The following is a 25,720-nucleotide window of genomic DNA, read 5'->3' on the forward strand; positions in this document are numbered from 1 at the left end:
AGAATTCTCAAGACGCATCAACTTCACTTGTTTCATCGCATTACATCACCCAGAAAGAGTTCGGAATATGAGATAGATTGAATGGGATGTCTCCCACATATGGGAACACGGAACGACTAATCAAATTGATACCGCATTGCCCTATCCTGCACTGCCTCCATGCCGGCCAGATGCTCATCAATGACTTCATCTCTCACCTTCGTCGCCTCTTCCATGCCCATAGGCCACTCTCCGACCTCCGTCATGATCCGATTGATGATCTCCTGCGGGACGTGATGACCTGCCCAGTCGATCTTTGCCGGTCCCTCCTCCACCCACCAGTCGTGCTGTTGCGGCGGCACATTGCGCGTAGAGCAAATGCGGTAGTGGGGATCGACAAGATGCATCGTCAAGCAACGCCGGCGGCCCGGACGCGAGCGGTCCAGCAGCTCATACGCCTCTACACGGTGCTGCAAGGTGTTGGGATAAGCCACCAGTCGGCCATCGGGGGCGAAGATGGTGCCAAGCTCCTGCAGCGCGTTGGGTTCCTCATTGTCGCCATGGAGTTGACGAGGATCTGCAAGACCATAGATCCCCGCGAGTGGTGCAAGATCTCCTCGCGTGTAAACATGAGCGTCTGCGTCTAGGTCTGCCTCGACCCGTAAAGAAATGGCACCAGATGTCTCGGTTGTGTTAATGCTGTCAAAATACACCAGCGAAGTTGCCACGATGTGCTCGTTCCCCATGCCATTGAGGCGCCAATCTGTGGAAGGTCTTCCTTTCATGATTAGCGATTGTGACCTTACAGGCTTCAGGGAATGTGTTATAGTATTCTTCACTTACTGTGCTGGGTTTTCAGGCGTCAGTTCGACGGTTGAGAGTTGAACAACAACTTGCAGACCCTGTTTGAGAAAATTGTCCTTCAGCGAAACAGCGTAAAACTGGTGGTCTGGCCCACGTTCCAGCGGAGAGAATCTCGACACAGATTTCGTTGATGGCTTTCTTGGGATGCGGCCTCTCACAAGAGATTTCCCAGTCTTTCCTTGCCTCCAGTCATCGTACGTGAAGGAAATGCCCGGCTCAGGGTGGAGCCAGTGTTTGAGGCGCTCATGTTTGACTCGGACAGCCCAGGCCAGGCCAAGATCTTCCCAGTCTTCTTCAATGGTCGGAAGTCCGACTCGAGAGGTCACATCCTGCTGCAATGCGGGAGGCAGCTCCGGGATATGAAGATACTCTTCCACTCTTGTCTTCGCCTCGCTATACTCCTTCGCCATTCTATCCCTCTCGATCTTGTCCAGGCCGACAGCCCAGTCTGGGAAAGGAGGCCACCAAACCACACCGAATGTTCTGATGCGACTGGGGCATCGCCCTCGGTTACGATAGGCAAGAATATCGTTCCAAGGCTTGATGGATAATGAGATAAACTGTTCGATGGTGCTGTAGAGGCTCTTGTGGGCCCCTGGGTGCAGGTTGTTTATGTATGAAGTGATCTTGACGTCTGGACACCTATCAGAATTTGTGTTGGCTTCAGAGAAGTCGACTTCACAAGGAAGCCATTGGAAGCGGTTTGAAAAGCGTTCCGTATGAGTATCCCAGGAGTTTAGCCATTGGCGGCGATGGTTTCGCATGTTCTCGCGCCTCTTCGCCGTGGTCAGGGGCTCAAGCAGTTGGCGACGGGCTGTTTCGCCTTTTCCAACGCTGTCGATGACATGTTCCAAATCGACCTGACCGCCCTGTGAAAGAACTTTGGTTTGGCCATATACCAAGGGAAACATGTTCGGGTCGACTCCAAACGAACAATCGCGCCAGACCGAATCCGTTTGTAGCCTGAGTTGTTCCAAAAGGGAGGGCGAAACCAGTCCATCTGACTTGCACACCCGTGATGCCGAGCTGAGAATACATATATATCCTCGCTCATTAACATCTTTCGCCATGTCTTGAAGTTCGAGAAGACACCAGTCCCATGCGAGAGGGCTCATCAAGGGGCGAGCCAAAGCCTCTGCCCGCCATGTCGCCACCTTGGCATCATCGAACACATCCTTGGACCAGCCCGGCTTGTCAGTAATATCATTGGTAAGAGAAATCATGGCTATTTCCCGAGCAGCCAGGCGGTCTTGGGCCCAGTCGTTGAATCCATGAGCGAACCGCTCATCATGGCTGCGCTCGATAGACACAGCTAGGGGGAAGCCAGGGACATTCAAAGGACCGTTGCCTGTGTTGTCGAATTCAACGCCGGGTTCGCCATCGCCATACGTCTTGAGGTAATGGTCGCTTGCGCGGGTCTTTGCAGCTGACATGGCACCCAGGGCGAGTGGCAAACGGAGGAGTGTGCTCGAGGTTGTGGTAGAGGTTGAAGTGAGCAGAATTGGCTTGTAGAAAAACCTAGGAATCGGCTGTTATTATGCTGAATATCAAGATGGTCTGTGCGTTGACAATAGCTTTCCAATCGTGCCTTCGGCACTTTTGCCGGGGAGCATCCAGATTGATTACATGAGGCACATGTCAACCTGGGTACCCAACGCGAATTAGATGTGAACAATGTACGATCCAATAGCTACGTCGAAACCCTTTAAAGTCCCGGCAAATTTCATTTGACATGGCAAATTCTCAAATAATTACCAGCCGCTATGGGTCTGCCGATCTCAGAGGTCAACAGTGACGATGATACAATCAGACTAAACCCTAACCCCGCCTTCTCCTTAATCGTCATCCATGGATCGCAAGCCAACTGCTCAAGATTTCCACAACAAACAGAAGACCTCAGCAACTAGTATCGACGCCGTTCACACGATCCATGTGGTTCTTCACAGCATCAATGAGCCCTCGGTGGTTGTCAGGGTCCTCACTCTCGTACTCACTAATCAGATTAGTCGCCTGATCTAAGATTTCCTGCACAGCAACAAAGTCATTCCCATGTTTCGCCATGAGATTGTCCTCCATAGTGTCGAACTTGAAAGTGATATGTTTGTTAGCAGGAAGCCTTTGTGGACATGACAGACATAGGACATTGAAGCAGAACGTACATCGATTCCGTCGTACTCCCTCCCGAGTGGTGACGTTTCCGTTTGGGTCTCAAAATCAACGCCCAAAGCTTTTGCAATCTCGTCACCATTGTTGGCAACGATGCCTACCATGTTGTCGGCCTTGCGCTCTCCATACACTCCCGAAATGGCCTCGCGAGCTCGGTCAAGGTTTGCGGTTGCTCCCTTTGACCTTGACCATTGCACCGAGTCGGTCACTTTCTTGATGACCTTGTAGTAAAGAGTGTTGTATACTGTCAAATCTTTGACGAGTGACGTTGGGTCAAGGTGCACTCTTTGAAATCCTGCATTATGCAGGTCTTCCGCAATGGTGGCAAGAGGGGTGTCGTGAGTGTAGGCGTCTGGGTCGATGGCGCCGGTATATCCATCAAGATCATCGTAAACACTGTGGACAAACTCATTGAAGTTGCACGCTCTTCTGGAACCATCTCCAGGGTTACAATACGGTGCCAGCCACATGTCGTCGATGGTGAGCGTGCTGTCAGCAGCTACGGCGTCGTACTCCATGCGATATGCATAATAGACTATGCCCACGTGAGCTTGAGAACAGAATTTGTGGCCGAATCCAAGTAATGGTGACGTGGAAGAATCAGACTTACAGTACAGCGCCTCAAAAGGCGCCGCATACACAGAGGCAAGGACTCTGACTGTGAACGAAAAGAAAAGAGCAAGTAAAGTAAAACGCATATTGAATGAGGGAATGGACGGCACCAAGGCGCACCGAAAAGCAGAACAGATCCTGAATGTAACTTTTCCTGAGATTCAGAATATTAACAGCTGCGCTATTTGTGTGTCTTCAATCAATGGAGGGGTATACATGTTAAAGGAAATCCCGCGAATACATTACTCAACGTCTCGACCGCAGTCCAATATCCAAAAGAGACACTCAGCTCCGAGATGGACACTGGTGATAAAGCAAGGGAAATTACTTTCATGATACGATTCACCTCATGCGGTAGGTACTAGGCACCTGACTTCTCCAGAGTCACAACGTCTATCAGAAACGTTATCACAATAGCTAAGGCAGGACCACTCGAGAAGACATCATTGGTTGACAGGTGATCCTTCAGTGCCGTGTTCCGTTCCTGTCAGCTGTGAACTCAAACCATGGAAACACCAGATGCTCTATGTGCGTTGACCTCCATGGCCGGATGGCTCATTAGAAGCCTTTTGCAGCCGAGGCCCCCGAAATACCCTGTCTCGAGCACCTCCCTTTTCGGCTCGCATCGAAGCAACCCTACAACCAAAGTCCCAAATGCTATCCAAGTGCGTGATTCATTCGACATTTGAAGAAATCACAAAGGCTTGTTTTTCGGCTACGCCATTTCTGGCATTCAGCGCCGTGCTTACAGCCGCTGTTGGTCTCCATTATTTAGGCAGCCTGACAACAAGGCTCAACTGGCGCGACCCTGACTGCAGATTAAAATGAGATGATAGCGGAAACCCACCAGGACCCTTGGGAGTTCGGCAAACCGGCTCATTGAGTGATGTCTGGACCGCATCGAATGCTTTTTGATGCTTTTGGGAAACCGTGATATAAGTTAACTTGGTGTGAATAATGATGAGAACATGGAGCCGCGCATCGCATATCGGAGGCCATAACTAACGTTGGATATCGCTTCGTCGTTCAAGACACTCTCGTTTGTGCCATTCGTCTCTTCATTTAGCTATCGCAGCACAGTCACTCATTTCCACTTTCCATCAAGCTCATGATGTTGCTCACCAACCATGCCTCACCCCATAAGTGGCTTTGGGTTTTACTTGTTCTAGCCTCTCTTTCTTTCGCGTCTATCATTCCATTCGAAGTCTCGCCCTCGCTGGTGAAGCACCGCTCTCCCTCTCTTGACAGTAATTCTCTCTCATCAAACACCACAAACTCTGAACTCGATGCAGCACGCAAAATCGTTCAAGAGGCCATCGCGGAGGCTTCCAGGCTCAACAAAGCCCGTCTCGATCACCCTGCCAGAAATCGGTTAGATCTCAGCCCTTGCCAGAACAGAACCAGTCAGCTAAACCTTCTTCCAGCTACAAGCTCTCGCCTGAGAGCAGCGTTGGTGGCAGTACCAGGAAAAGACAGAGTACCACTGGGGACTTAGAATCCGTCTCGGCGCCCCCGTTGTTGAACATCACTGCAGAAATTGCCGCCGCTGCCGCTCTTGTGGCCGAGGCAGATGCATCGGCCTCCAACGGAAACAGCACCAAGCGTTCTGTTCAAAAGCGCGGCACTTTTTGGATGCAGGATATTTCGCACAGAGGCACTTCTCCTTGGGGTGACGATTCCAGCTACACGGTTCGTAGTCGAGATACCCCGGGTTCGCCAAGAGATCGCCAAGGCACTAACGAATGTCATCGCAGATCTTCCGCAATGTGATGGACTACGGAGCCAAGGGTGATGGTGTCACTGTAAGATTCCAATCCCTCCCAAGCATGTCGCAATTAGTTCGCGAGCGTGATGCTAATCAATAATCAGGATGACACTGCCGCGATAAACAAAGCCATCAAGGACGGCAAGCGATGTGGAGAGGCCTGCAACGGCTCTACTACCAAGAACGCCATTGTCTACTTTCCGCCCGGGACGTATTTGGTTTCCAGTCCCATCATTGTCTACTTTGGCACCCAGATGATTGGTGATGTAAGTATCAACGTTCTCAGCCCCAGAACACTGCGGCTAACACTTCAAATACAGGCCAATGACCGTCCAACCATCAAGGCGGCTGCCAGCTTTGTTGGTCTTGGGGTTCTTTCGACAGATGTGTACATGGGCGATGGTGCTGGGGCCGATGGTAAGGACAATGAGTGGTATGTCAATACGGCATCGTTCTACAGGCAGATTCGGAACTTCAAGATCGACGTCACTTCAACCGACCCCAACGCCTACGTCTGCGCACTACACTACCAGGTCGCGCAAGCTACCAGCCTTCAGTTTGTCGAGCTAATTGCCAAGACTGGAACCACACAGCAGGGGATATGTAAGTTCGCCCACCGGAATCAATGAGGAACCTGAGTCAATAACAGGCCGGTAGATGCGGAGAATGGCAGCGGTGGCGTGCTGGCTGACATCACTTTCACCGGAGGAAACTTCGGCATCTGTAAGTTGACTCGCGACATTGGCCATTTGGCATAGTGACCCTATTAACATCGTCGAAACAACAGATGCCGGGAGTCAGCAATTCACTGCCCAACGTCTGACTGTGAGTAATTAATTAAATTGAAGAATCAGATCAAGACTAAGAGCTCTGTAGTTCAACGGCTGCAATACGGCAGTCCAGATCATCTGGGATTGGGGTTGGGTCTGGAAGGGCATCACCGTCACAGACTCGAGCACTGGTTTTCGTCTTGTCAACGATGGCGGTGACGGAAACGTTGGATCCGCCGCTTTCATGGATACCTCGTTCACGAACGTGAAGCAAGCCATCGTAGTTGCCCCGCCTTCCTCCACCCCTGCTACTGGATCGACAGGTCTTCTTCTCGACAACATCGGCTTCAGCGGTGTCAGTCAGGGAGTTGCAGATACGACCGGAAAGACTCTGCTTGACGGCTCTAGCAGCGTTTTGAGCTGGGTCTTGGGACCTATCTACAATGGCACCGAGCGCACATGGAATTCAGGGTCTTCACACGAATGGATGGGTATTCTACCTTTGCTTGGCGAGAAGACCATAGACGGCCTGCCAAACCTGCCGTACTTCGATAAGGCGAAGCCTCAGTACGAAGGTCATTCTGCCGGAGACTTCATTCACTTAAAAGACTACGCTAAAGGTGCGTCTCTCTGTACCAGAAACTTAAGAAACATCGCTAACGTACTCACTTGTAGGTGATGGCTCGACCGACGATACTGCCGGTGTCCAAAACGCTTTCAACAGTGCAGGCGGCAAGATCATTTTCGCCGACGCTGGGGTTTATTTGTTGTCGGATACGGTCACCATCCCGCCTGGAACCAAGATTGTAGGTGAGACGTGGACACAATTTGCGGCAACTGGATCAAAGTTTGGGGACTCGAGGTAAGAAGATGCTTATCCAGGACAAATCCCAGGGCTGACCGCGTCGTGAAGCAAGCCAACTCCTATGCTACGAGTTGGAAACATCGGAGACGTTGGATCAGTTGAGATGCAAGATCTCATGTTCACCACCGTCGGACCGACTCCTGGTGCTATCCTCGTTGAGTGGAACATCAACGCCGACAGCCAGGGATCTGCTGGACTGTGGGGTTAGTGAACTCGCGTCGCTCCTTTCTGATACACTATAGCTAACTTGTGGTTTCTGACAGACTGTCATGCTCGTCTGGGAGGCGCAACAGGCACTAAGCTGACGCCAGCTGAATGCCCTGCTCTAACTAGCGGCGCCGTGAATGACGACTGCAAGACTGCCGCACTCGTCATGCACGTCTCCAGGGGATCTTCGGGATATTTCGAGAACATGTGGTTATGGACCGCTGACCATATGGTTGAGTATGTCCCCTGCTCCATGATTGATCAAGCACAGTCCGGAAGCTTACTAGAGGCCCTATAGTGACCCTGACTTAGTCAGTGACAAGAATGAAATGGTGAGATCAACAGTCTTTCTAAAAAAAAATGCGCTCATTGGCTAACATTCATCTTCTGGCAGACCATGGTCTCAGTCTATACGGCCCGAGGACTTCTCATCGAAAGCACAGAGGCCGTTTGGCTGTACGGTACCGCGTCTGAGCACGCCGTGTACTACCAGTACAACTTGTTTGGTGCCCAGAACGTTTTCGCTGGTCTTTTGCAAACGGAGTCCCCATACTACCAGCCCATGCCAACTGCTCCAAGTCCGTACAAGGCCGAGGTTGGGGTCGTCCGCGGCGACCCCAAGTATGACTGCAGCGGTACCGACTTTGACGGTTGCGACTCGTCATGGGGCCTGCTCGTCAGCACCTCTCAAGATGTCTATATTGCTTCAGCAGGCATCTATTCTTGGTTTGATGACTATAGTCAAGATTGCAGTAAGTCCCTTTATAAAGTCTCCTAACTGTGAAAGGCCCGACTGACCATTCCTTCAGTTGATGTGCACACCTGTCAGAAGGTCCTGGTGAACCTCTCTGAAAACTATCATCGAGTTCGTCTCCAGCAGCTCATCACCATTGGCGCTCAATATTCCCTTGTCTCCGACGGCAAGGGTATCTTGGCCACGGACAATCTGGCAATTTCTGGTCATCCTGCCGTAAGTATACCTGGGCGCCAAAAATTGAAGCACACTGACGCATTTTGTTCCAGTGGTCCCAAATTTCTTTATTTGATGCTACATCCGCTGGCGATGCCGATATTGATTTCGGCGATATCGCCGTCGACATGCCACCCTGTAACGACCCGAACCATTGGGTGACTTTGGATGATCTCTACGCGGCGATGGGGTCTTTTCCTGACTACTGCGTTGCTCTCTACGCAACTCAAATCCTATACAGGATGGTGGATACTACCTTGGAAAAGTAAGGTCTTCGCCATTTTCCCCGCGATCAGCATAATACTAACAATATCCTACCAGCTATACTTCCGTCGACAACGGCTACGACAGCAAGTTTGACTCTTACGTCAAGTACACCAAGGAGATGATCCCGACTCAACTCGATGAGTTCATGAACCTGGAAGACGGCGCCGGCAACAAGTACTTCACATGCACCTTTGCCGAGAACGGTCGCAATGAGACAACCCAGAAGTGCCCCTTTGGCAACTGGATCAACTCATATGACGAATTTACCATCTACTACACATTAGACGACGAGACAGGCTTCTTCAATGAGCTGCAATCAACATACGGTATCATCCCGGCCTGGGTCAAATTCAGTGAGAAGATCGACCAGGTGACGTGCACCGGCAGTGCGGCAACCTGCACGCGCACCAAGTATGTCTACGAGGGTCGCCCTTTACCTGCAGACAGCATTACGGTGGCGAACCCCAAAGACATCATCAGCCAGGCTCTCCCGGGCTTTACCAACCTTCGCTCAACCCTCGCCAGCATGTTCTTCCAGATGAAACTCGGCATCTGGGACGGCGTCAACGACGAAGTCATCTCGGTGCTCAGTATGCCTGTGTCGCTCGCCCAACAGGCAGTCGAAAGCATGGCGCAGGTCGCTGCTATTGGAGAAGAGGCAGCTGAAGAGGAGAAGAAGGAACTCATCTTGACCATCTTGAGCGTTGTGTTTCTCGTCATCCCGTTTGCTGGCGAGGCCCTCGGTCCCGAACTCGATGCTACCATCCTGACATTTGGGCGGATCATCGATCTCATCGGCGCTGGTGGGAACACAGCGTTAGCATTTTACGACATTGCAAAAGAGCCGACCTCCGCGCCGATGGAGATATTGGGACTCCTGATGGCAGGTGGTCTGGGGCGTGACTCTTCCGAGATGGGTAAGCTGGCCAAGGCTAGACGGGATATGACCGAAGTCGACCTTGGCAAGATCGGGTCCATCTTCAAGAAGAATGATGATGTTATTCAGAACATCATTCACAAGTGCAGCAATCCCGTGGTCCACTGAAAGGCCAAAAGTTTCTGGTTAACTCAGAATAGGCAAACAGAATCCCAAATATTCTTCTTCGCATCTCCACAAAGCTGCTCAGCGATTGTTCTTATAACATTTCATGATCTTCACCGTGATGCCAAATTTTTCAACGAATGCTTGACAAGTCGGGAAGCCAACCCCATCTCCGTATAACTAAAGCGTCTTGCTATCTCGGTGGACAACTACCTATATTAGGCCTAATAGTTCCTTTTACGTCGATTGACTTCTTCTACTATCGTCGCTATTCCTATCCCTCTCTCTACACCTTTTATTATCGTCGTTGTCGTCGCCGTCGTTGTCGTCGCCGTCGTTGTCGTCGCCGTCGTTGTCGTCGCCGTCGTTGTCGTCGTCGTTGTTGTCGATCGTCCCTATCGTCGTATATTCATCACCCGCCCGGATTAGCAAAACTCTAACTCAATAGTATGTAAAGACCATACCTTTACGACAACACGAAATGGGGGCTGCTACGATATAGAGCGGTTTATATTGAAAGAGCAAGATCGATGTTTCATGACAATATCTTCATTGATTGGCATAATAGCTAAATGAACTTCCCAGCTTGTTGACTTTAAGAAATGCGCACGCTCTCGGTTTCAAATGTCCACCTGCCTTAAGTCTTTCCCCGCATAGTGCCGTTGCAGTATGACATTCCGCCCTATGCCACTATCCACCCAGCACATCCGAGACAAATTTTCTACCATGATACCAATCTTTAATCAGAAGAGACTTGAAGGCTTGTGAACTTAAATCTCGGTCAATACTTCTAGATGCAGTGTCAGAAGAATGACAAACTAACTTAACGAGCCTCTGGTTACTTGTAAACCACCTCAATGATAGGTTGCATTGCGTGCCAGCCTTCCATTGCCTTGCATTTCTTGTGAGGAAGTATCAACCTCGTACTGAATAGAATTCGTCCCACTGCCGTGCTTGGGACTCATAATCAGCTTCACAGGTTTCTTGAGCTCCCCCGACAGTGATGCCCCGCCTAGGCCATTCAGACTGCGATGCTCAATCCCTGAGAGAATCGATATCATGCCGAACCCCTTGCCTAGTGGGATTGAGTGATATTAGGCAATCAAACCAAGCATGACTATCAATAAAGCGGGTTGGATGGCCAAAACTAGATAAAGCCAGGGAGATTTCTGTAGTGTATGTCGGTGGTACAGAACTGTGTAGTCATCTTCGTCAATAGGATAGATTACGGAAGCCTCTTCATGATCAAGTTGGGTGTCATTTTGAGATATCCGCGCCAGCGAACTCCTGTTAAACGTTTCGGAGCTGAAGGGGGCGACCTGTAATGTCGTGATTCTTGACCACAGCATCGTAGCCACAGAAATTGCCATGTACGGTTGCATCCAATCGGACTTATTGCCTCTGAATTCGTCTGAATCATTTCCGACAAATGTGGTCAGCATCTCCATCAAGGATGGCTTGTAAAATGATGGAAGTGCTAGGACATGCCACTGAAGTAAGTATCTGTTGCTTGGCCCATGGTAGCATAGTAGCGTCGCAAGAGCCATCGACGAGCTGGAAGCCGCCTCGACTGATGGACCACGTACCCCAGCATGACTGTCTGTAGATGTTGTAGAGATGTACATAGGGCGCAATCTCCGAACAATTTCCAACCCCCGGTGATAAGCCAATACACTGCATTGACTGATCCGATAGGAAAAGCTGATTGGTGAGGGAGAAAGACCATCCGTTGTATAGGTATTCCAGATGATGAGTCCACAGCTCATTGTCTTCCAAACAGAACGATTCAAATTCATTTTCGAACGCACGACGGTCTGTAGTGGCCGATGTATTCAAGGTAGCCACTGTTCCGATAACGGGCGCAGTGATGGTCCAAGACTCGCCAACAGCAAGTAGCTGCTGTATTGCGAGGATAATCTCGGGATGGAGAGTGTCAAGCAATGCCGCGCTTGATTTGTTGAGCAACAAGATGTTGTAGCCGTATGGTTGAGGGAATGTTGGCAGCGGGCCCTCAGAACCATTTGTGGCTCGTTCGGTCTCATCTCGAAATGAAGCGGTTGCATTTAGGTATGAGGAGATGCCAGTAACTGAAACAATTTCGGGCGGCCTGAAAAGACCAAAGTAGGTGGCGTTCGGAATGTAATCGACTGAGCGAACATTCATGCCGCTCTCGCCGCCTGCGAAGGGTTTGTACGCCACACTCAGCCCGATGGGAAGGGCCAGCATGATGATAAGCACCGCACGCCAGGCAAAGCTGAGTCTCGATGCAAGAGGCTTATTTCGAAGGATTGCGTCGTAGTTTTGTATGGTGGATTCTCCAAAACGGGCCTCGAGGAGGATCGATAATGTCGGCGTGACACTGGCCAGACACAGACTCATGATGCTGAGGAGAAACCCGATGACGATGAGCTGGCGATTTGCGAAACCAAGATACCACGAGACGTAGCCGTGTGAGACTACCAATATTGACAGAGCGAGGCAAGCCAAGGCAACTATCCCCATTGCAATGTCCGAGGCGTAGAACATGTTCTTTTTGGTTGGTTCTCCAATCAACTGGACATCTTCTGAGAACTGATGGGAGGGCTTTTTGGTTGTCGTGGAAGGCATGGCGTTGCGGTTATCACTTCTATGCCAATCATGCTGGACATTTCCCGAGTCATCTGTCAGGTGTGAATACCTCGCTGATCCCCCGGTAGGGTCGGAACCCCGAAGAAAAGAATTCATTTTGGGAGTGAAATAAGCAATGTAATTAAATGTGCAACTTTTCGAGGTCCCTACTTCACGGTGGAGCTTTTCAAGACTCAGAAAATCTGAGAAAATAGCCGCTGTTTTCTGAAGCTTAGGTGGCAGCCGACACCATATTTATGAAGGCCGAACAATTTCCTATCGCTCAATTCCCAGTTTGGACAGATCGTCGGGATACATCCATAGCTGAGGGGTATTTCACGAGGGTGGCATTCCTGCATGCTTGTCCTTGACGTTCAATGGTCAGCCTGATTGTAAAGGCCCGCTGCTCCCACCATTTTGAGCCGATAACAGCCAAGAGTAGTCGAGCCAACGCATGTTGTTCATGCAATTGGGGCTATACAAGGCTGTGACAGGCTTAAAAGCCTTTTATCGGACGCATCACGCGACCAGTTATTCCTCTTTGAAGGAGTAATTTGTGACAGGAGGTAGAACAGACTGCAATACGCCTGTCATTGCCTCATCAATTAGTACTAAAGATAATACACTATTCTACAATTCATCATGATCGTCGAGTGAACTCAGTCAGCTCGGGGGCTTGCAGGTCCAGTTCTCAACATCCTTCGACCCATGCGGCCCTGAACCTCCAAACGAATTCACCAACGGGTACTTGCAATGCCTGCGTTGGAAATCAATACCCAACCCCGCAGTGTCATTCACAAACTTCGTCCCCTTAATCGTCTCCGGACCGACCCCGTTCTCGACCCAGTTCACAATGGCAGCGAGGATGTTGTGCTCCGCATCAAACGGCAGGTTATCATTCATCGCCGCGGCGCCGCCGCCCTGGCCAACAACCCACGCCCCTGGCCCCGCCGTGCAGTGGAACATGCCCGAGATGCGGAAGTAGCGCACGAACTCGTCCATGCCCTTGTTATCCAGCCCCATGCCCTTTGCCAGGCGGTCGTAGAAGACGGGCGTGTGCAGGCTCGTGATCTGGTTGTCCTGGGTGCCGTGGTACATCAGCAGCTTGCCACCGAGCGCCTTGAACTTTGACAAGTCGCTCGGGTTCGTGCGGATGCGGCCCGGGTTCTTCTTGTCGGCGTCAATGCCGTCCGGGTCCAGCTTGTACGTCGCCGGGTCCCACTTGGGGTCGTTCTTGACGGCGAAGCGGAACCAGTTCTCGGACAGCGCGAAGGGCTTGCCGGCGTACAGCCCGTCGGCCGACACCTTCTCGCTGCCGGGGTTCATGCCCGGCCAGAAGAGCGTGCCGTTGGGGTAGTTGGTCGGCGCGAAGATCTTGCGGACGATCTCGACCTGCGGCGCCGTGAGGCAGCCCTGGCCCTTGTCCTTGGCGTCGTCCTTGCACTGTATCTTGGACGGGTCGAAGTGGCAGCGGGACGGGTCCTCGATGATGCCGTCCTCGGCGCCATCGATGGTGTCGCACTGCTTGAGGACCTCGTCGTGGATGGTCGTCTTCCAGACGGTGGCGTTGATGAAGTCCTTGGAGTCGGCGGCGCCGGTCAGCGGGAAGAAGCCGGCGCGCCAGGAGTAGAGGTTGTTGAAGTCGACGGCGGGAGCGCCGGCGACGATGCCGTCAAAGTCTTCGGGGAACATGTCCGCGGCCTGGATGCCCTGGCGGCCGCCGAGGGAGCAGCCTAGGTAGTATGACTTCTTGGCGCCGCTCTTGTAGAGGGTTTGCACGAGCTGTTTGCCGGCCTCGACGCCTACGTGGAGCCTGTGTTATGGTTAGCTTATAGTTTCCGAGGATGGAAAGTTTAAAGCGTACGCTCGGAATGAGAAGTCAGTCACGACCTCATCGTTGTTGAGGAACTGCACGCCCGTGGTGCCGTCGTGGCCGTTGTTGGTGCCCACGGCCGCGAAGCCGTTGGCAGTTGCGTACGCGAGATCCTCATAGTGCACACCTGAACATATGGTTAGTCAACTGAAGGCTTTTATATCTCACTCACAACCACTTACATCCGTCCAGACCTCCGCCACCCACAGTCACCATACGACCATTCCACTTCTCGGGCAGCCAGATCTCCGTCACAACCTCAGACTTGGCCGAAGTCGTGAGGTTCATGGCGATTCGGCACAAATTCGCCCCGACAACCTGGCTTGCGCGGCCGCAGTTCGCGTTCTGCTCGGGGAAGGTGAGATTCGTGCCCGAGGCCACGAACGTCTGCACTCTGACCGTCGAGTTGGTCACGATCGTCTTTGGCGTGAGAGCGAGGCAGTCATCCTGTACTGTCGCTAACACCGGCGCGGTGACCGCCGCGGCGGCGACGAGGGCCTTGAGCATGTTTGGATCCGGTCCGGGGAGTGATGTTTGTCGACGACTAGCGGTTCACTTCTCTCGTCCTGCGGGTGCTGGACAGCAAGTATTTGACTCAAGAAAGCGGAGGGACGGCGGACGTGTCCGGTAATGAACAGCGGTGTGGTTTATTAAACTCGACAATGTTAGCCCGAGCTCATGTGAGGGGTACCTGGTCACGGGCGGGGTAGCTTGAAGAGACGAGCACGGCCGGACTTCGTCCCATGATTGATGTTATAGCCCGAACATCGGGCAGTTCTTGAGACCATGAGACTTGAAGCCAGTTTGAGACGACAAGTAGGACCGAGGCATTACTAAGAGATTTCGTGATGTGCGACAAGAAAGCCACGCAGCATGGTATCGATTGATCGTGTGGCTTTGCCGTCTGTTGAACAAACTCTTTAAAGGCTTCACCGTTAAGCTACAGCCGGGGTGTTTGTTTGTGGAGGACGCTAATTTCCCTTGGGGTTCTTGGGGTAAGGTGACTGAAGATCGCAGCGGAGGTGGATGCACTGGGGTTTAGCGCCATTGGCTAGGTTCATCCCTGCATGCAGCTCATGTTTCCCATCAGGAACGGCACTCGAAAAAGCCGAAGGCTGGATGTGAGCAGGTTGAATAATGTCTTTGGTCCCTGAAACGAATCGGACCAATCAGTAATCGGCGCGCCGAAACAGAGCCATATTGTGCAGTAAGTTTTGCACGCGATGTTTGGACCTCGCTATTGCGCGATAACGGATTGCCACTCGTTTGAATGTTCACCTGTTGTGCTATCCTTTACAGATGGAAAGTCCCCTGGCGCTCAGGTCCCCGAGGCCGAGTCTCAGTTGCTGGCGGCCAGAGACAGGACAGCTGTCACAAGACAACAGCTGTTTTGGCTCTGCTTCGGTCGGCCGGTCAGTTTGAGGCTTGCATGCAGGTGCAGCCCGTCTGCGCCGTTGGCGTTTTGCCTCTACGCCTGAGTCAAATATGAAAATCCATTACAGATATTCTGGTGATCCAGCAAGAATAACTCGGGCTTTGTAGTAGAACATGATTTTGTATGCCGAAGGGTGCCGCGTTGCCGAGTGTGAGTGCCAGTCGCTTTTTTTACCGGAATACATCCGGGACCCACCCGTCCGTCCCGGCACCGGAGCCGAGTCCGGCAGTTCGCAAGGGAAGCGCCGTGCTTGCATAACCACGGACGAAATAGATGAGATTCACCTATCGCGCCTCCTCTCCCTCGGAGTATAGTATCGCAAGCGAATACAACTGGAACCCAACGTTTGACTTCGAGCATTAGGCCCAAATCGGCCAAACCGCCGAGCTACGGTTCTGTCATACTGTTCTGAGTCCGAGGGCCCCCGGAATTCAAAGAAATGGGCATATTCATACTCAATATTCGACTTTTACAGGGTCCTGAGGCGGGCGATGCAACTCAATTCTCTGCAGGCTCGTGGTGCTTTTTACCTACGAGACGAGGGCAACTACAAATCCCGCCATGGAAGGAGGAAGATATCTTTTTGCCACGGTATCTCTTCTGGAATGAGATTCGCATAATTCGCAGTACAAGATGAGACTAGATGCATCTTGGGTCTGTTATCCTTCCATCGCTTCACCATCAGGAAATCTCGGAACAATGACCCGTCCGGCACGGAATGCGTGATCTCGGGCCCCTCGTAGCGCAGAATCCATTCGCAAAAGGCTGTCGAATCAAGATCCAGGGGCGGATCTTTGGCGCAGTCCGGCAACACCTGCAACCTCCAGTCTCTTTTCTGCATGACAATCGTTTTCAGCCTTGGGCAGTATTTGGCGAGTTCTTCGCACACCTCGGACATCTGGTTTTCCATGAACCACCACAGTGCGACGTGCTCAATTCTTTCGAGGAACTGCGGCTCAACACCGAACAGAGTCATGAGCCCTGTTTCCCAGTCGTTGAGGTGGAAGAGGACCTTCCCGAAATCCTCCCAGCAGACACCGGAGAGTGGTAGTTGCTTTGGAAAGCCGTGGCCCTTATCATGGAGCTTGTGGAGTACAGACCAGGACTCTCTGTTGGTGGAACCTGCGCGCGGCGACTCGCTGATGCGGGTGAAGAATGAATTCTGCCTTTCTCCCTTGGTAAAGTATTTCATGTTGGCGAAATACACGGATGGCGAAGCCGTGAGTGCTTCGATCCATATCATCTCTCGAAGCTCTGGCGGCAACTCCGGAAAATAGGTGAACGTAGTGAATGTCGACATGTTGGGTATATAAATGCTGAAACTAGATGACAAGACGCGAGTTTGGAGATGCTAGTTTTCTCGAGGGTTGAAAAAGTGATGAGTAGGATGGAGGTACGTGGCTACCTCGATGCCGGTTTTATTGTGTTAATTCATGGACCTTGACGGACAGTTCCATAACCCAAACTCAGATGACTAGGGCGAGCATCTGCCCCTCACTCACTGAACCGCCATCTCCCGATCAACATCGACCCAGCTCTTCAAGCTATTGGTATTCACAAACTCGCTCCGGTCAAGCCGCGACAACGCCCGCGTGAAATCGCGCATGTACTCCGCAGCGCGCCGCGCAGGCCGCTCGTGGGCTTCAAACGGGCAGTTGAGCAGCGTCACCGCTACATCCCGCACCTTGTACGTCTACACCCCCACAACGTTAGCTTTCACCCAAGACGAACATCAAGGTGATGGAGTCCACTTACCAGATACAGCCCGTTCGGCTCAAGGTAGACATACGGGATGCTGTGCAACAAGTGCAGCAGCTGCCGACAGATGTCCTCCCTCTCAGCCCAGTTCGCCTTCAACGCCGCCGCCACATCTTCACCCGCCATCGCGGCGTTCGGCCCAATCGCGCTCTCCTGCAACACCACGTCAATCTGCTCCAGCAGTATGCTCTGCAGCCACAGATGCGTAACATGTAAATTCGCCCTCATAATGTCCGCCTGGCCTTGGACGATCCTCGAGTGGTCCACCGGCCGGCTCTGCATCTCCGCGGCAGGACTGTCGTAGCTCGACACCGCAGGCTGGCTGTCCCCGCCGCACGGTGTGACGGGCGCCTCGTAGCTGTCCGCGGACGCCCACTGGCGCATCGGCCCCGGCGCGTCGTCGAGCATGTAGCGCAGCTCGGCGAGCAGGTCGCGCAGGCGGGCGAGGCGCACAGCGGCGCCGCGGCGGAGCTCGCACTCGCAGCCGACGGTGGTCATGGCCTCACGGAGGCCCTTGAGGAAGACGCGGGAGTGGAGATTGTAGGCGCTCGTGAGGGTGAGCTGCGGCGGCCGCGGCGGGTCTTGGGCGCCGGAGGGTGTGCCGGGGGAGATCAGGGGCGGGACGGAGGGCACGATGCGCGTTTCGAAGATTTGCTCGTCGTCGACGGCGAGGGGCATCAGGGCTTCGAAGTTGACTTCGCGGAGGTCGTTGGGGTGGAAGTAGGTGAGGTGTTCTGAGCGGCCGCTCTGGACTTTGGTGTGTCTGGGGGATGTTAGTTGTGTTAGTATGAGAGTGACTGGAGAAGATACGTACGCCCAGGCGTAGAAGAGTAACCAAAAGGCCTTCTTTCTGAGTTGTGTCTCGATGCAGTTGAGCCCGTCGTAGTCTGAGATGCGATGAAGCCCGAGTAGCCTACCGAGCTGCATGAACTCGATATCAAACATCCTGCTCCTATTTGCCTGCCCTGTCTGAAAGCATGCTACTGAGAGCACATACGAGACGGCCCATTTTCGTGAGTTGATCTGATCAAAATACGTCGCATCTCTCAGTCGCGTAGCCATCTCAGCACAGCAGTTGATAAACGCCGTGCGCGTCTCAAAGCGGATGCCTACTTCAGGATCAACGGCCCGGTACACCCTGAACCGCGACGGCAGCAGCCCGACAGTGAGAGCCACGAGACTCATCAGCAGCGCAAAGAAATCGCGATCCGTGAGGTCGCGGTTGCTGGCGAGGTCGTGGCGGAAGGTCGGCCGGTGTACGACGGGCACCAGGGGGTAGACCAGGTCGAGATAGTCGGCCATCATGATGTTGATGAGCGCCCTGGAGCAGACCTCATCTGTCGGAAACCCCTGGACGGATATCGACGGCGAGTCGGTGTGTGCAGCTGCGACTACTGCGCGAGGTGACGGGCCGCTGAGGACTGCATGCGAGGCTTCGTATGGCGATCTAGCCTGCGATACCCTCGGAAGACGAGGTTCATCCTCAGGCAAGACCAGGACCGGCTCATGATTCAACGACCGTGAGACTGGTCTATCTGCCTGTATCTGCGCCGGTGTCTCAGTCTCGTTTGCCGGCTCGACGTCACTCTTATCCGACATTGAAGCAAGCCTCTTCCTACAAGGATGTAAGTACACATTGCATGCGCAGAAATATGTAACATCAATCCCTCCCGCCCAAGTCCTTCACCCATGCTATGTTTCTTTACCCCAGGCCAGATCAGATCGGCTCACCTTCGCTTCGGACCCCTCGGCCTCGTGGGCACAAGAAAGCTGCACGAGATTCCGAGCCGGATGCAATCGCGGCACTGCGCCCCGGAACTCTGCGCACACTCTTCAAAGTGGCATTTCCTCCTGCGGGCCCGACACGCATCGCAGGCCCTGCTAGCCAAGCTCGCCCTGCTGGTGCTAGTACTCGGACCGACTACCGCAGCCACGGCGGCGGCAGCCGGCATCTCGGGCGTCTTGCTGCTGTCACTTCTCCTCCTCCTCCGCGCTGTAGATGACACTGACGTTGATCGACGCATGCTGTAAGTCACCGGCGACCCATCGTGGGGGTGGGAATCATGGGGTATGAAACCCGAGAGCGTGGTTCGTTGCTTCGGCGAAATGGGCGGCGATATTTTTTGAGGGGGAGAAATAGCGAAAGCTGGGTTTTCTTGGGGTTGAAGAATGCGGAGAATTGGGGGCCCTTAGTGCTTTTGCTAGTTTTTTCTTCTTTCTTCTCCAAACTAACCCCCCGGCGATTATTTCCGGGGTCCCCAGTTGCTTAGCTCGGATTTCCACTTTGTTGGTCACTTGACATGGGATGGTGGTCTTTGTGGAGAGGATCGGGTGATGGGAGGGAGGGGCCTTGTTGGGGGGAGAATCGGACGGTTTCCGAATTGGCTTCAGTCGGGTGCGGAAAGGGGTGTTTGTGATGGCGGAAATAGATACTTCCATAGTTGGGCAAATTACGGATGCTAATTGGGAATTCCATAACGTGAAGTTTGAACAGAATTTTCTATATCTAATTCATGATGGGTTCATTACAATGTACAGTCATTCCACCAAGCGCCTTCGCATGATGTCTAATTTCTCAAGTGATGCCCCGTCTAAGCCCGCAGACCGCTCCATCTCCTCGTCTTCTCTACAGAAACAGACGACTTCAAGAACTCGCCGCGACTGCTCGTGCCTACCAGGATGCCATACTTGCCCGCATCGCTGCGCCAGCAGTCCTCCATCTCGGCCCAGTAGCTCGTCGCCCGCAGGAGATCCAACGAGACCTCCGCCGTGGCGCTCGCGCCGGCCTCGATGGTGACCTTGGCGAAGCCCTTTAGCTCCTTGGCCGGGCGCGTGATGGTGTCGCGGATAGAGCTCGTGAGCGGCGTCGGCGCCGCGGGGGTGACGTAGACCTGCACGACCTCGGCGCCCGCGCGGGAGCCGGTGTTGGTGACCTTGACGCGGACGGTGACGCTCTTGTCTGCGTTTTGCGAGACGGAGAGGTCGGAGACGGAGAAGGTGGTGTACGAGAGGCCGTGGCCGAAGGGGAAGAGGGGCGTGATGTCGAGGGTGTCGTACCAGCGGTAGCCGACGTAGACGTCTTCGCTGTAGAGCACGCGGCCGTTGTCGGAGCGGTAGTTGAGGGCGGCGGGATTGTCCTGGACGCGTCGGGGCATCGTGAGAGGGAGCTTTCCGGCCTGTGTGATGGTTGATTAGTGGCTTCATCTTGACTGTTGATAAAGGAGAGATTGCTTACCGGGTTGACTTCTCCGAAGAGCACGTCGGCAATGCCGTTTCCGCACTCGTTACCGCCAAACCAAGCTTGAACGACCGCGCCGGCCTGATCAATCCATGGCATGGCAACAGGCGTGCCGCTCTGGATGACAACAGCAGTGTTGGGGTTGGCAGCAACCACAGCCGCGATCAAGTCGTCAGTGCCGGGGGGCAGTGCCATGTGAGTACGGTCGAAGCCCTCAGACTCCCACTCGCCGCTGAGACCAGCGCAGATGACGACCTGGTCAACGCTCTTTGCGACGTCCACGGCCTCCTGAATCGCGGTCTTGGGCTCCAGTCTCGGGCATCCGGCGAAGCGCACACCTCCCTGGCCGAAGTCGACCGTGCCGGAGGGCTTGATCTTGCTGGTGGCGGAGCAGCCGAAGCGCACAAGCACGCGGTAGTCCTTGCCGGCTTCCAGGTGCATGCGTCCCGTCTCCTCGACGGTACCGCAGCCGAGGAAGCTGCTGCCAAGACGCTGGTTCTCGACGTTCGAGACAACCAGCTTGCCGTCGATGTACAGCTCACCGGTGCCGTGGACAGAGAGACCAAAGTCCCACTCGCCAGATCTCTCAGGGGTAAGGATTCCCTCCGTCTCAGCCCACCAGAGGGGGTTGAGGTCAGCGTTCTCGTAGTCGACGAACCAGATGTTGGCATCGTCGAGGACGCGCTCCTCGAGCGCCTTGCGGTCGTCGGCGGCGCCGTTGGCAGCGGGCGGGTCGTTGTAGATGCGCAGGACGAAGCCCTTCTGCTTGCCGTCCGGCGTGCGCAGGTTCTTGCCGAGTAGAGGCAGGGACTGGTGGCCGTACGCGCCCTGGGAGAAGACAACGTCGCTGGCGAGGCCCTTAATGCCCTCCAAGGGGGTGACGGTCTTGTAGGCTCTGAGACCGGCGCTGCCGCCGCCGCAGTACGTCGCGATGGTGGCGTTGGGGCCGATGACGGCGACCTTCTTGGTCTTGTCGAAGGGCAGGATATTCTTTTCGTTCTTCAGAAGAACCAGAGATTTGGCTGCTGCCTCGCGCAGTAGGGCGATGTGCTCGGGGGTGTTGGCCTCGGTTTCCGGCGTATTGGGCGGGATCTTGGTGTTCTCTAGGCCGTGCTTGACCAGCTTCAAGATATTGCGCACGGCAGAGTCCAGCACGGACTTTTTGACCTTGTTCGCGGTGACCGCGTGGGCCAGGGTCTCGCCACGCCAGCGGGTCGGACCAGGCATCTCGAGGTCAAGACCGGCGTTGATGGCCTCGGATGTGCTGTAGGTGCCGTACCAGTCGCTCATCACCAGACCGTCCCATTTCCAGTCGTCGCGCAGGACGTCCTGCAGGATGTGCTTGTTCTCGGCGGCGTGGTGGCCGTTGAGCTGGCTGTAGGAGGTCATGATAGCCCTCGGCTTACCCATCTCGATAGCGATCATGAAGGGGAGCAGGTAGATTTCTCTCATGGCGCGCTCTGTGACGATGGCGTTCACGGCCATGCGCTCACTCTCCATGTCGTTGCAGACGTAGTGCTTGAGGGTGGCAGAGACGCCAGACTCTTGCACTCCGTTTACATAGTGGCCAGCGAGGATACCCGAGAGGACGGGATCTTCAGAGTAGGACTCGAAGCCGCGGCCGCCGAGCGGGCTGCGCTGGATGTTGACCGTAGGCCCGAGGAGGACGTGGGCACCCTTTGCGTGGGCTTCATCTGATAGCAGGCCTCCGAGGCGCTTGACGAGTTCTGTGTCGAATGTCGCGCCGATGGCCGTGCCGCAGGGAAGGCATGCGGAGGGAGTGCTGTCGAAGAAGTGAGTGCCGCGCACGCCGTTGGGGCCGTCGGAGAGGCGGATCGGGTTGATGCCCAGACGCTCAATGGTTTGGGTATGCCACCATCCGTTGCCTGGAGTATGGTTAAGATCTGATCTGATCTGAGGCAAACTTCTCAAGAGGCTTACCAGCTGTGAGGGCCACCTTCTCCTCCAGAGTGAGCTGCTCGAGCAGCGCTTCAACATCCATCGTGACGTTCTGTTGGTGGGAGGTCTCTGAAAAAGTTCGGATGAGGGACAGAACAGATGAGAGCTTCGGATCAAACCCAAGGGAACACGAGCAGAGAAACACTGCTTGGAGAAAAGAGGGAAATGCGCAATTCGATCGACACTCTTCTTTATTCCTGGAGCACGCGGGGAGCTCTCCAGACCCGTCGCAACCGCGGGGTTCCCGGCCCACACATGGAGGGCATCAATTGAGCTCCGACAAGCATGACGTATTTTCACTTGCAGCAATGTTGTAACGAGGAGACAACTGGGTCCTTCATCCTGCGTGTCCACCCTGTCCGAGGCCGTCGCATGGGAAGTGAGCCGACGCGACGGGTCACGATGGCAGCAAAGTGTTTGAAGAGTGAAGAGGCGGAGAAATACGAGTCGGTCAGGAATCCGACCACGATCCCTTCGGCATGTGGATTAACAGCACGGACCATTTTCCAGTCTTAGTGTCAATAGTCAATTCGCCAAAAAGGAAGCCAAAAGCGCAATTCTCCGCCTCAGTCTTCCGTCTTCAACTCCCGACTACGAACATCCTTATTCCCACCATCACGATACACCAGACTGACTCAATTCTCCGCCTCCAGATCATGCTTTGTTGCTCCCGCTCTCTGGTAACAACACGAATCGATTCCCACTTTGTATCATCTGCCATGTGGGTCGTATGGGCCCCCGCGGATGCTATCCTGGAGGCGCGCTTCTTCTCCATGGGGGGCGCAACATTAGACAAGTCTGGCCCCATGGGTCATGCACCATGCGTGTGAGCCGAGTTCTTCGTTCCGGACGAACACGCGACGACCGGGGCATCGGAATAGGGGACTCCACTCCTTCTTTTTTTTCTCGGTCTACCGTGACCGTGCTCCTGAACTGATTCTTTTGCCTTGCTCTCCACGTGGAGGAGAAAAGAGTTTGGTATATAGACCTGGCCTGTCCCCCGGTGACAGACAGTTGGTGATGCATCCCGGTGTCACGGTCCTCACAGGCTCTCGTCCGAGTCCAGACAATTCAACAACGACCTCATAGCCAGACCACACTACCTAATCTGTGAAGCTTGTTCTTCCCTGCCCCATTTCTTTGTTGTCAAGACTCTCGGGAGTTGTCCGAACAGCATCACAGTCAACATGGGGAAACCAGTCGAAGAGCTTGACAGCCTGCCGAGCGATGGCAAGCCGTGGTGGAAGCATGGCTACTTGGTGAAGCTCAACTTCATCACCACGTCTATGATCCTGTTCTGTATGTAAAACATACTCTCTGTTAACCATCACCTGTTCCTCGCAACTAACCTGCGACAACCTTAGCGTCCGCCAACGGTTACGATGGAGGTATCATGGGCGGTCTCCTGGCCCTCAACACATGGAACACCTTCATGGACTTTCCCACCGGCGCCTACCTTGGCTGGATCGGAGCCATTTACTGGCTCGGAAACGGCGTTGCCTTCCCGGTGGCCGCCTGGGTCTCTAACCGCTGGGGCCGCAAGCCCGGCATCTACCTGGGCTACCTCTTCCTTATCCTCGGCGTCGGCATGCAGACGGCGGCCCAGAACGAGAAGACCTTCACCATCTCCCGTCTCTTCATCGGAATCGCCGCCTCCTGGCTCGGCAACGCCGCGCCGCTCCTGATCAACGAGATCGCCCACCCGAAGCAGCGCTCCATCGCCAACGCCCTCTTTATGGTTGGCTGGTAGTACGTTCTCAAACCCTGAATCCGTTGTGTTCCGAAAGACGATGCTAACAGAGCTGGGAAATAGTTTCGGCGGAACTTTGGTCGGCTGGATCGTCTTCGCCTGCCGCGACATCCCCTCCGACTGGTCGTGGCGCATCCCCGTCCTTCTGCAGATCGTCCTCCCCTTCGTCGCGCTCCCCGGCTTCCTGATGTCCCCCGAGAGTCCCCGCTGGCTCATCAGCGTCGGCCGCGTCGAGGAGGCCACCGAGGTTCTCGCGAAGCACCACGCCGGCGGCGACCGATCCAACCCCCTCGTCCAGTACCAGGTCGTCGAGATCCAGGCCACAATCAACGCCGAGAAGGAGGCTTCCGCCAGCGCGTCCTACGCCGACATGGTCAAGACCCCGGGCAACCGCCACAGGCTCTTCATCTCAATTACCCTTGGTGTCTTCGCCCAGTGGGCTGGTGAGTTGTTCCCTCTCGAAACCTGCCCTTTAGGGTCTTCGCTGACCTGGTTTTCGTAGGAAACGGTGTCGTTTCGTACTACCTGCCCCTCGTGCTCAACTCCGTCGGCGTCACCTCGACCACGAACCAGACCCTGATTTCCGCCTGCCTGAACGTGTGGAACCTCCTCTGGGCCATCGCCGCCGCGACCAACGTCGACCGTCTCGGACGTCGCTTCCTTTTCCTGACCTCCGCCAGCGTCATGTTGACCAGTTTCATCATCGTCACCGGCCTCAGCGCCAAGTTCGCCGAAACCGCCTCCTCGAGCGTCGGCATGGCCGTCATCCCCTTCCTGTTCATCTTCTTCGCCGGCTACGACATCGCCATGTAAGTCCCCAGCAGCAACCCCAAAATCCCAACCCCTTGACTAACACATCGCAGGACCCCCTTCCTGACCGCCTACCCCTGCGAGATCTGGCAATACAGCCTGCGCTCCCGCGGCCTCACCGTGACCTGGTGCGCCAGCGTCGTCGCCATCTTCATCAACACCTTCGTCAACCCCATCGCGCTCGAGGCCATCGCCTGGAAGTACTACATCGTCTTCATCGTTGTGCTCTTCTGCCTGCTCATCGTGTCCTACCTGTACTACCCCGAGACGCGCGGCCACACGCTCGAGCAGATCGCGGTCATCTTCGACGGCGACAGCGCCGCGGCGCCCCCGCCGGCGGTGACGAGCGAGAAGATGGAGGTTATGGTCACGCATGGCGACGAGTCGGATAAGAGGCAGGAGTTCCAGAGTGATGCGGAGCATAGGGTTTAAGGGTTTATTGAGTTGATGTGGTATTGGGCTACGATGAATGTGGTCTGGAGGAACAAAATCTACGAATATTAGTGTAATTGAGATATCCCTGATGTCTAGTCTATGCTTCACGAATCGCACATCGCTATGATGCAGGCTTTCATCGCAATGATACCTTGGAGCCTATCGCGATTCAGCCTTACCAGTAATCCAATGTTCTTGGTAATCAGGAGACTTGCCTACAGTTTTTCCATTTTTTGCACACGATATGTGAGCATGCGATTGGCTTTTTTGATTGGATCCTATCAGCTCAAGCCTGTCATATGCATCTGAGTGGCTGAGCACTGCCTCCCACAGATCACGAAGTGCATA

General features: G+C 54.1%; 9 protein-coding genes across 9 annotated transcripts; 2 read left to right on the top strand and 7 right to left on the bottom strand.

The window, feature by feature from the left end:
- Window positions 1-116: 116 nt before the first annotated feature.
- Window positions 117-2,276, bottom strand: CGCA056_v000897 (uncharacterized protein; the record flags this gene model as incomplete). The annotated part of the gene is made up of 2 exons (XM_037316158.1): window positions 117-753; window positions 823-2,276. 2 exons carry the CDS (start codon window positions 2,274-2,276, stop codon window positions 117-119), a joined length of 2,091 nt encoding a protein of 696 aa, XP_037185188.1.
- A 463-nt stretch (window positions 2,277-2,739) lies between these two features.
- On the bottom strand, window positions 2,740-3,707 carry CGCA056_v000898 (uncharacterized protein; the record flags this gene model as incomplete). Its single annotated transcript, XM_037316159.1, has 3 exons — window positions 2,740-2,928; window positions 3,003-3,544; window positions 3,620-3,707. 3 exons carry the CDS (start codon window positions 3,705-3,707, stop codon window positions 2,740-2,742), a joined length of 819 nt encoding a protein of 272 aa, XP_037185189.1.
- A 1,025-nt stretch (window positions 3,708-4,732) lies between these two features.
- EXG1-4 (Glucan 1,3-beta-glucosidase) lies at window positions 4,733-9,510 on the top strand (the record flags this gene model as incomplete). Its single annotated transcript, XM_037316160.1, has 16 exons — window positions 4,733-4,992; window positions 5,046-5,310; window positions 5,376-5,423; window positions 5,491-5,652; window positions 5,707-5,989; window positions 6,044-6,109; window positions 6,174-6,211; window positions 6,263-6,776; window positions 6,832-7,018; window positions 7,070-7,224; window positions 7,285-7,465; window positions 7,527-7,560; window positions 7,623-7,980; window positions 8,038-8,198; window positions 8,252-8,463; window positions 8,520-9,510. 16 exons carry the CDS (start codon window positions 4,733-4,735, stop codon window positions 9,508-9,510), a joined length of 3,915 nt encoding a protein of 1,304 aa, XP_037185190.1.
- A 1,413-nt stretch (window positions 9,511-10,923) lies between these two features.
- Window positions 10,924-12,114, bottom strand: CGCA056_v000900 (uncharacterized protein; the record flags this gene model as incomplete). The annotated part of the gene is made up of 1 exon (XM_037316161.1): window positions 10,924-12,114. One exon carries the CDS (start codon window positions 12,112-12,114, stop codon window positions 10,924-10,926), a length of 1,191 nt encoding a protein of 396 aa, XP_037184876.1.
- A 663-nt stretch (window positions 12,115-12,777) lies between these two features.
- Window positions 12,778-14,494, bottom strand: faeB-2-0 (putative feruloyl esterase B-2; the record flags this gene model as incomplete). Its single annotated transcript, XM_037316162.1, has 3 exons — window positions 12,778-13,927; window positions 13,979-14,114; window positions 14,170-14,494. 3 exons carry the CDS (start codon window positions 14,492-14,494, stop codon window positions 12,778-12,780), a joined length of 1,611 nt encoding a protein of 536 aa, XP_037184877.1.
- Window positions 14,495-15,969: 1,475 nt separating this feature from the next.
- On the bottom strand, window positions 15,970-16,614 carry CGCA056_v000902 (uncharacterized protein; the record flags this gene model as incomplete). Its single annotated transcript, XM_037316163.1, has 1 exon — window positions 15,970-16,614. One exon carries the CDS (start codon window positions 16,612-16,614, stop codon window positions 15,970-15,972), a length of 645 nt encoding a protein of 214 aa, XP_037184874.1.
- Window positions 16,615-16,920: 306 nt separating this feature from the next.
- CGCA056_v000903 (uncharacterized protein) lies at window positions 16,921-18,779 on the bottom strand (the record flags this gene model as incomplete). Its single annotated transcript, XM_037316164.1, has 3 exons — window positions 16,921-17,115; window positions 17,178-17,943; window positions 17,995-18,779. The coding sequence occupies 3 exons, from the start codon at window positions 18,777-18,779 to the stop codon at window positions 16,921-16,923; spliced, it is 1,746 nt and encodes a 581-aa protein (XP_037185602.1).
- A 992-nt stretch (window positions 18,780-19,771) lies between these two features.
- bglI-1 (putative beta-glucosidase I) lies at window positions 19,772-22,420 on the bottom strand (the record flags this gene model as incomplete). The annotated part of the gene is made up of 3 exons (XM_037316165.1): window positions 19,772-20,356; window positions 20,416-22,304; window positions 22,360-22,420. 3 exons carry the CDS (start codon window positions 22,418-22,420, stop codon window positions 19,772-19,774), a joined length of 2,535 nt encoding a protein of 844 aa, XP_037185607.1.
- Window positions 22,421-23,564: 1,144 nt separating this feature from the next.
- Window positions 23,565-25,369, top strand: CGCA056_v000905 (Lactose permease; the record flags this gene model as incomplete). The annotated part of the gene is made up of 5 exons (XM_037316166.1): window positions 23,565-23,676; window positions 23,742-24,126; window positions 24,191-24,570; window positions 24,630-24,936; window positions 24,991-25,369. 5 exons carry the CDS (start codon window positions 23,565-23,567, stop codon window positions 25,367-25,369), a joined length of 1,563 nt encoding a protein of 520 aa, XP_037184881.1.
- Between the last annotated feature and the right edge of the window lie 351 nt (window positions 25,370-25,720).

Source organism: Colletotrichum aenigma, assembly GCF_013390185.1.
Source record: "Colletotrichum aenigma strain Cg56 chromosome Unknown KSG_Cg56_contig01, whole genome shotgun sequence".
Classification (NCBI taxonomy): domain Eukaryota; kingdom Fungi; phylum Ascomycota; class Sordariomycetes; order Glomerellales; family Glomerellaceae; genus Colletotrichum; species Colletotrichum aenigma.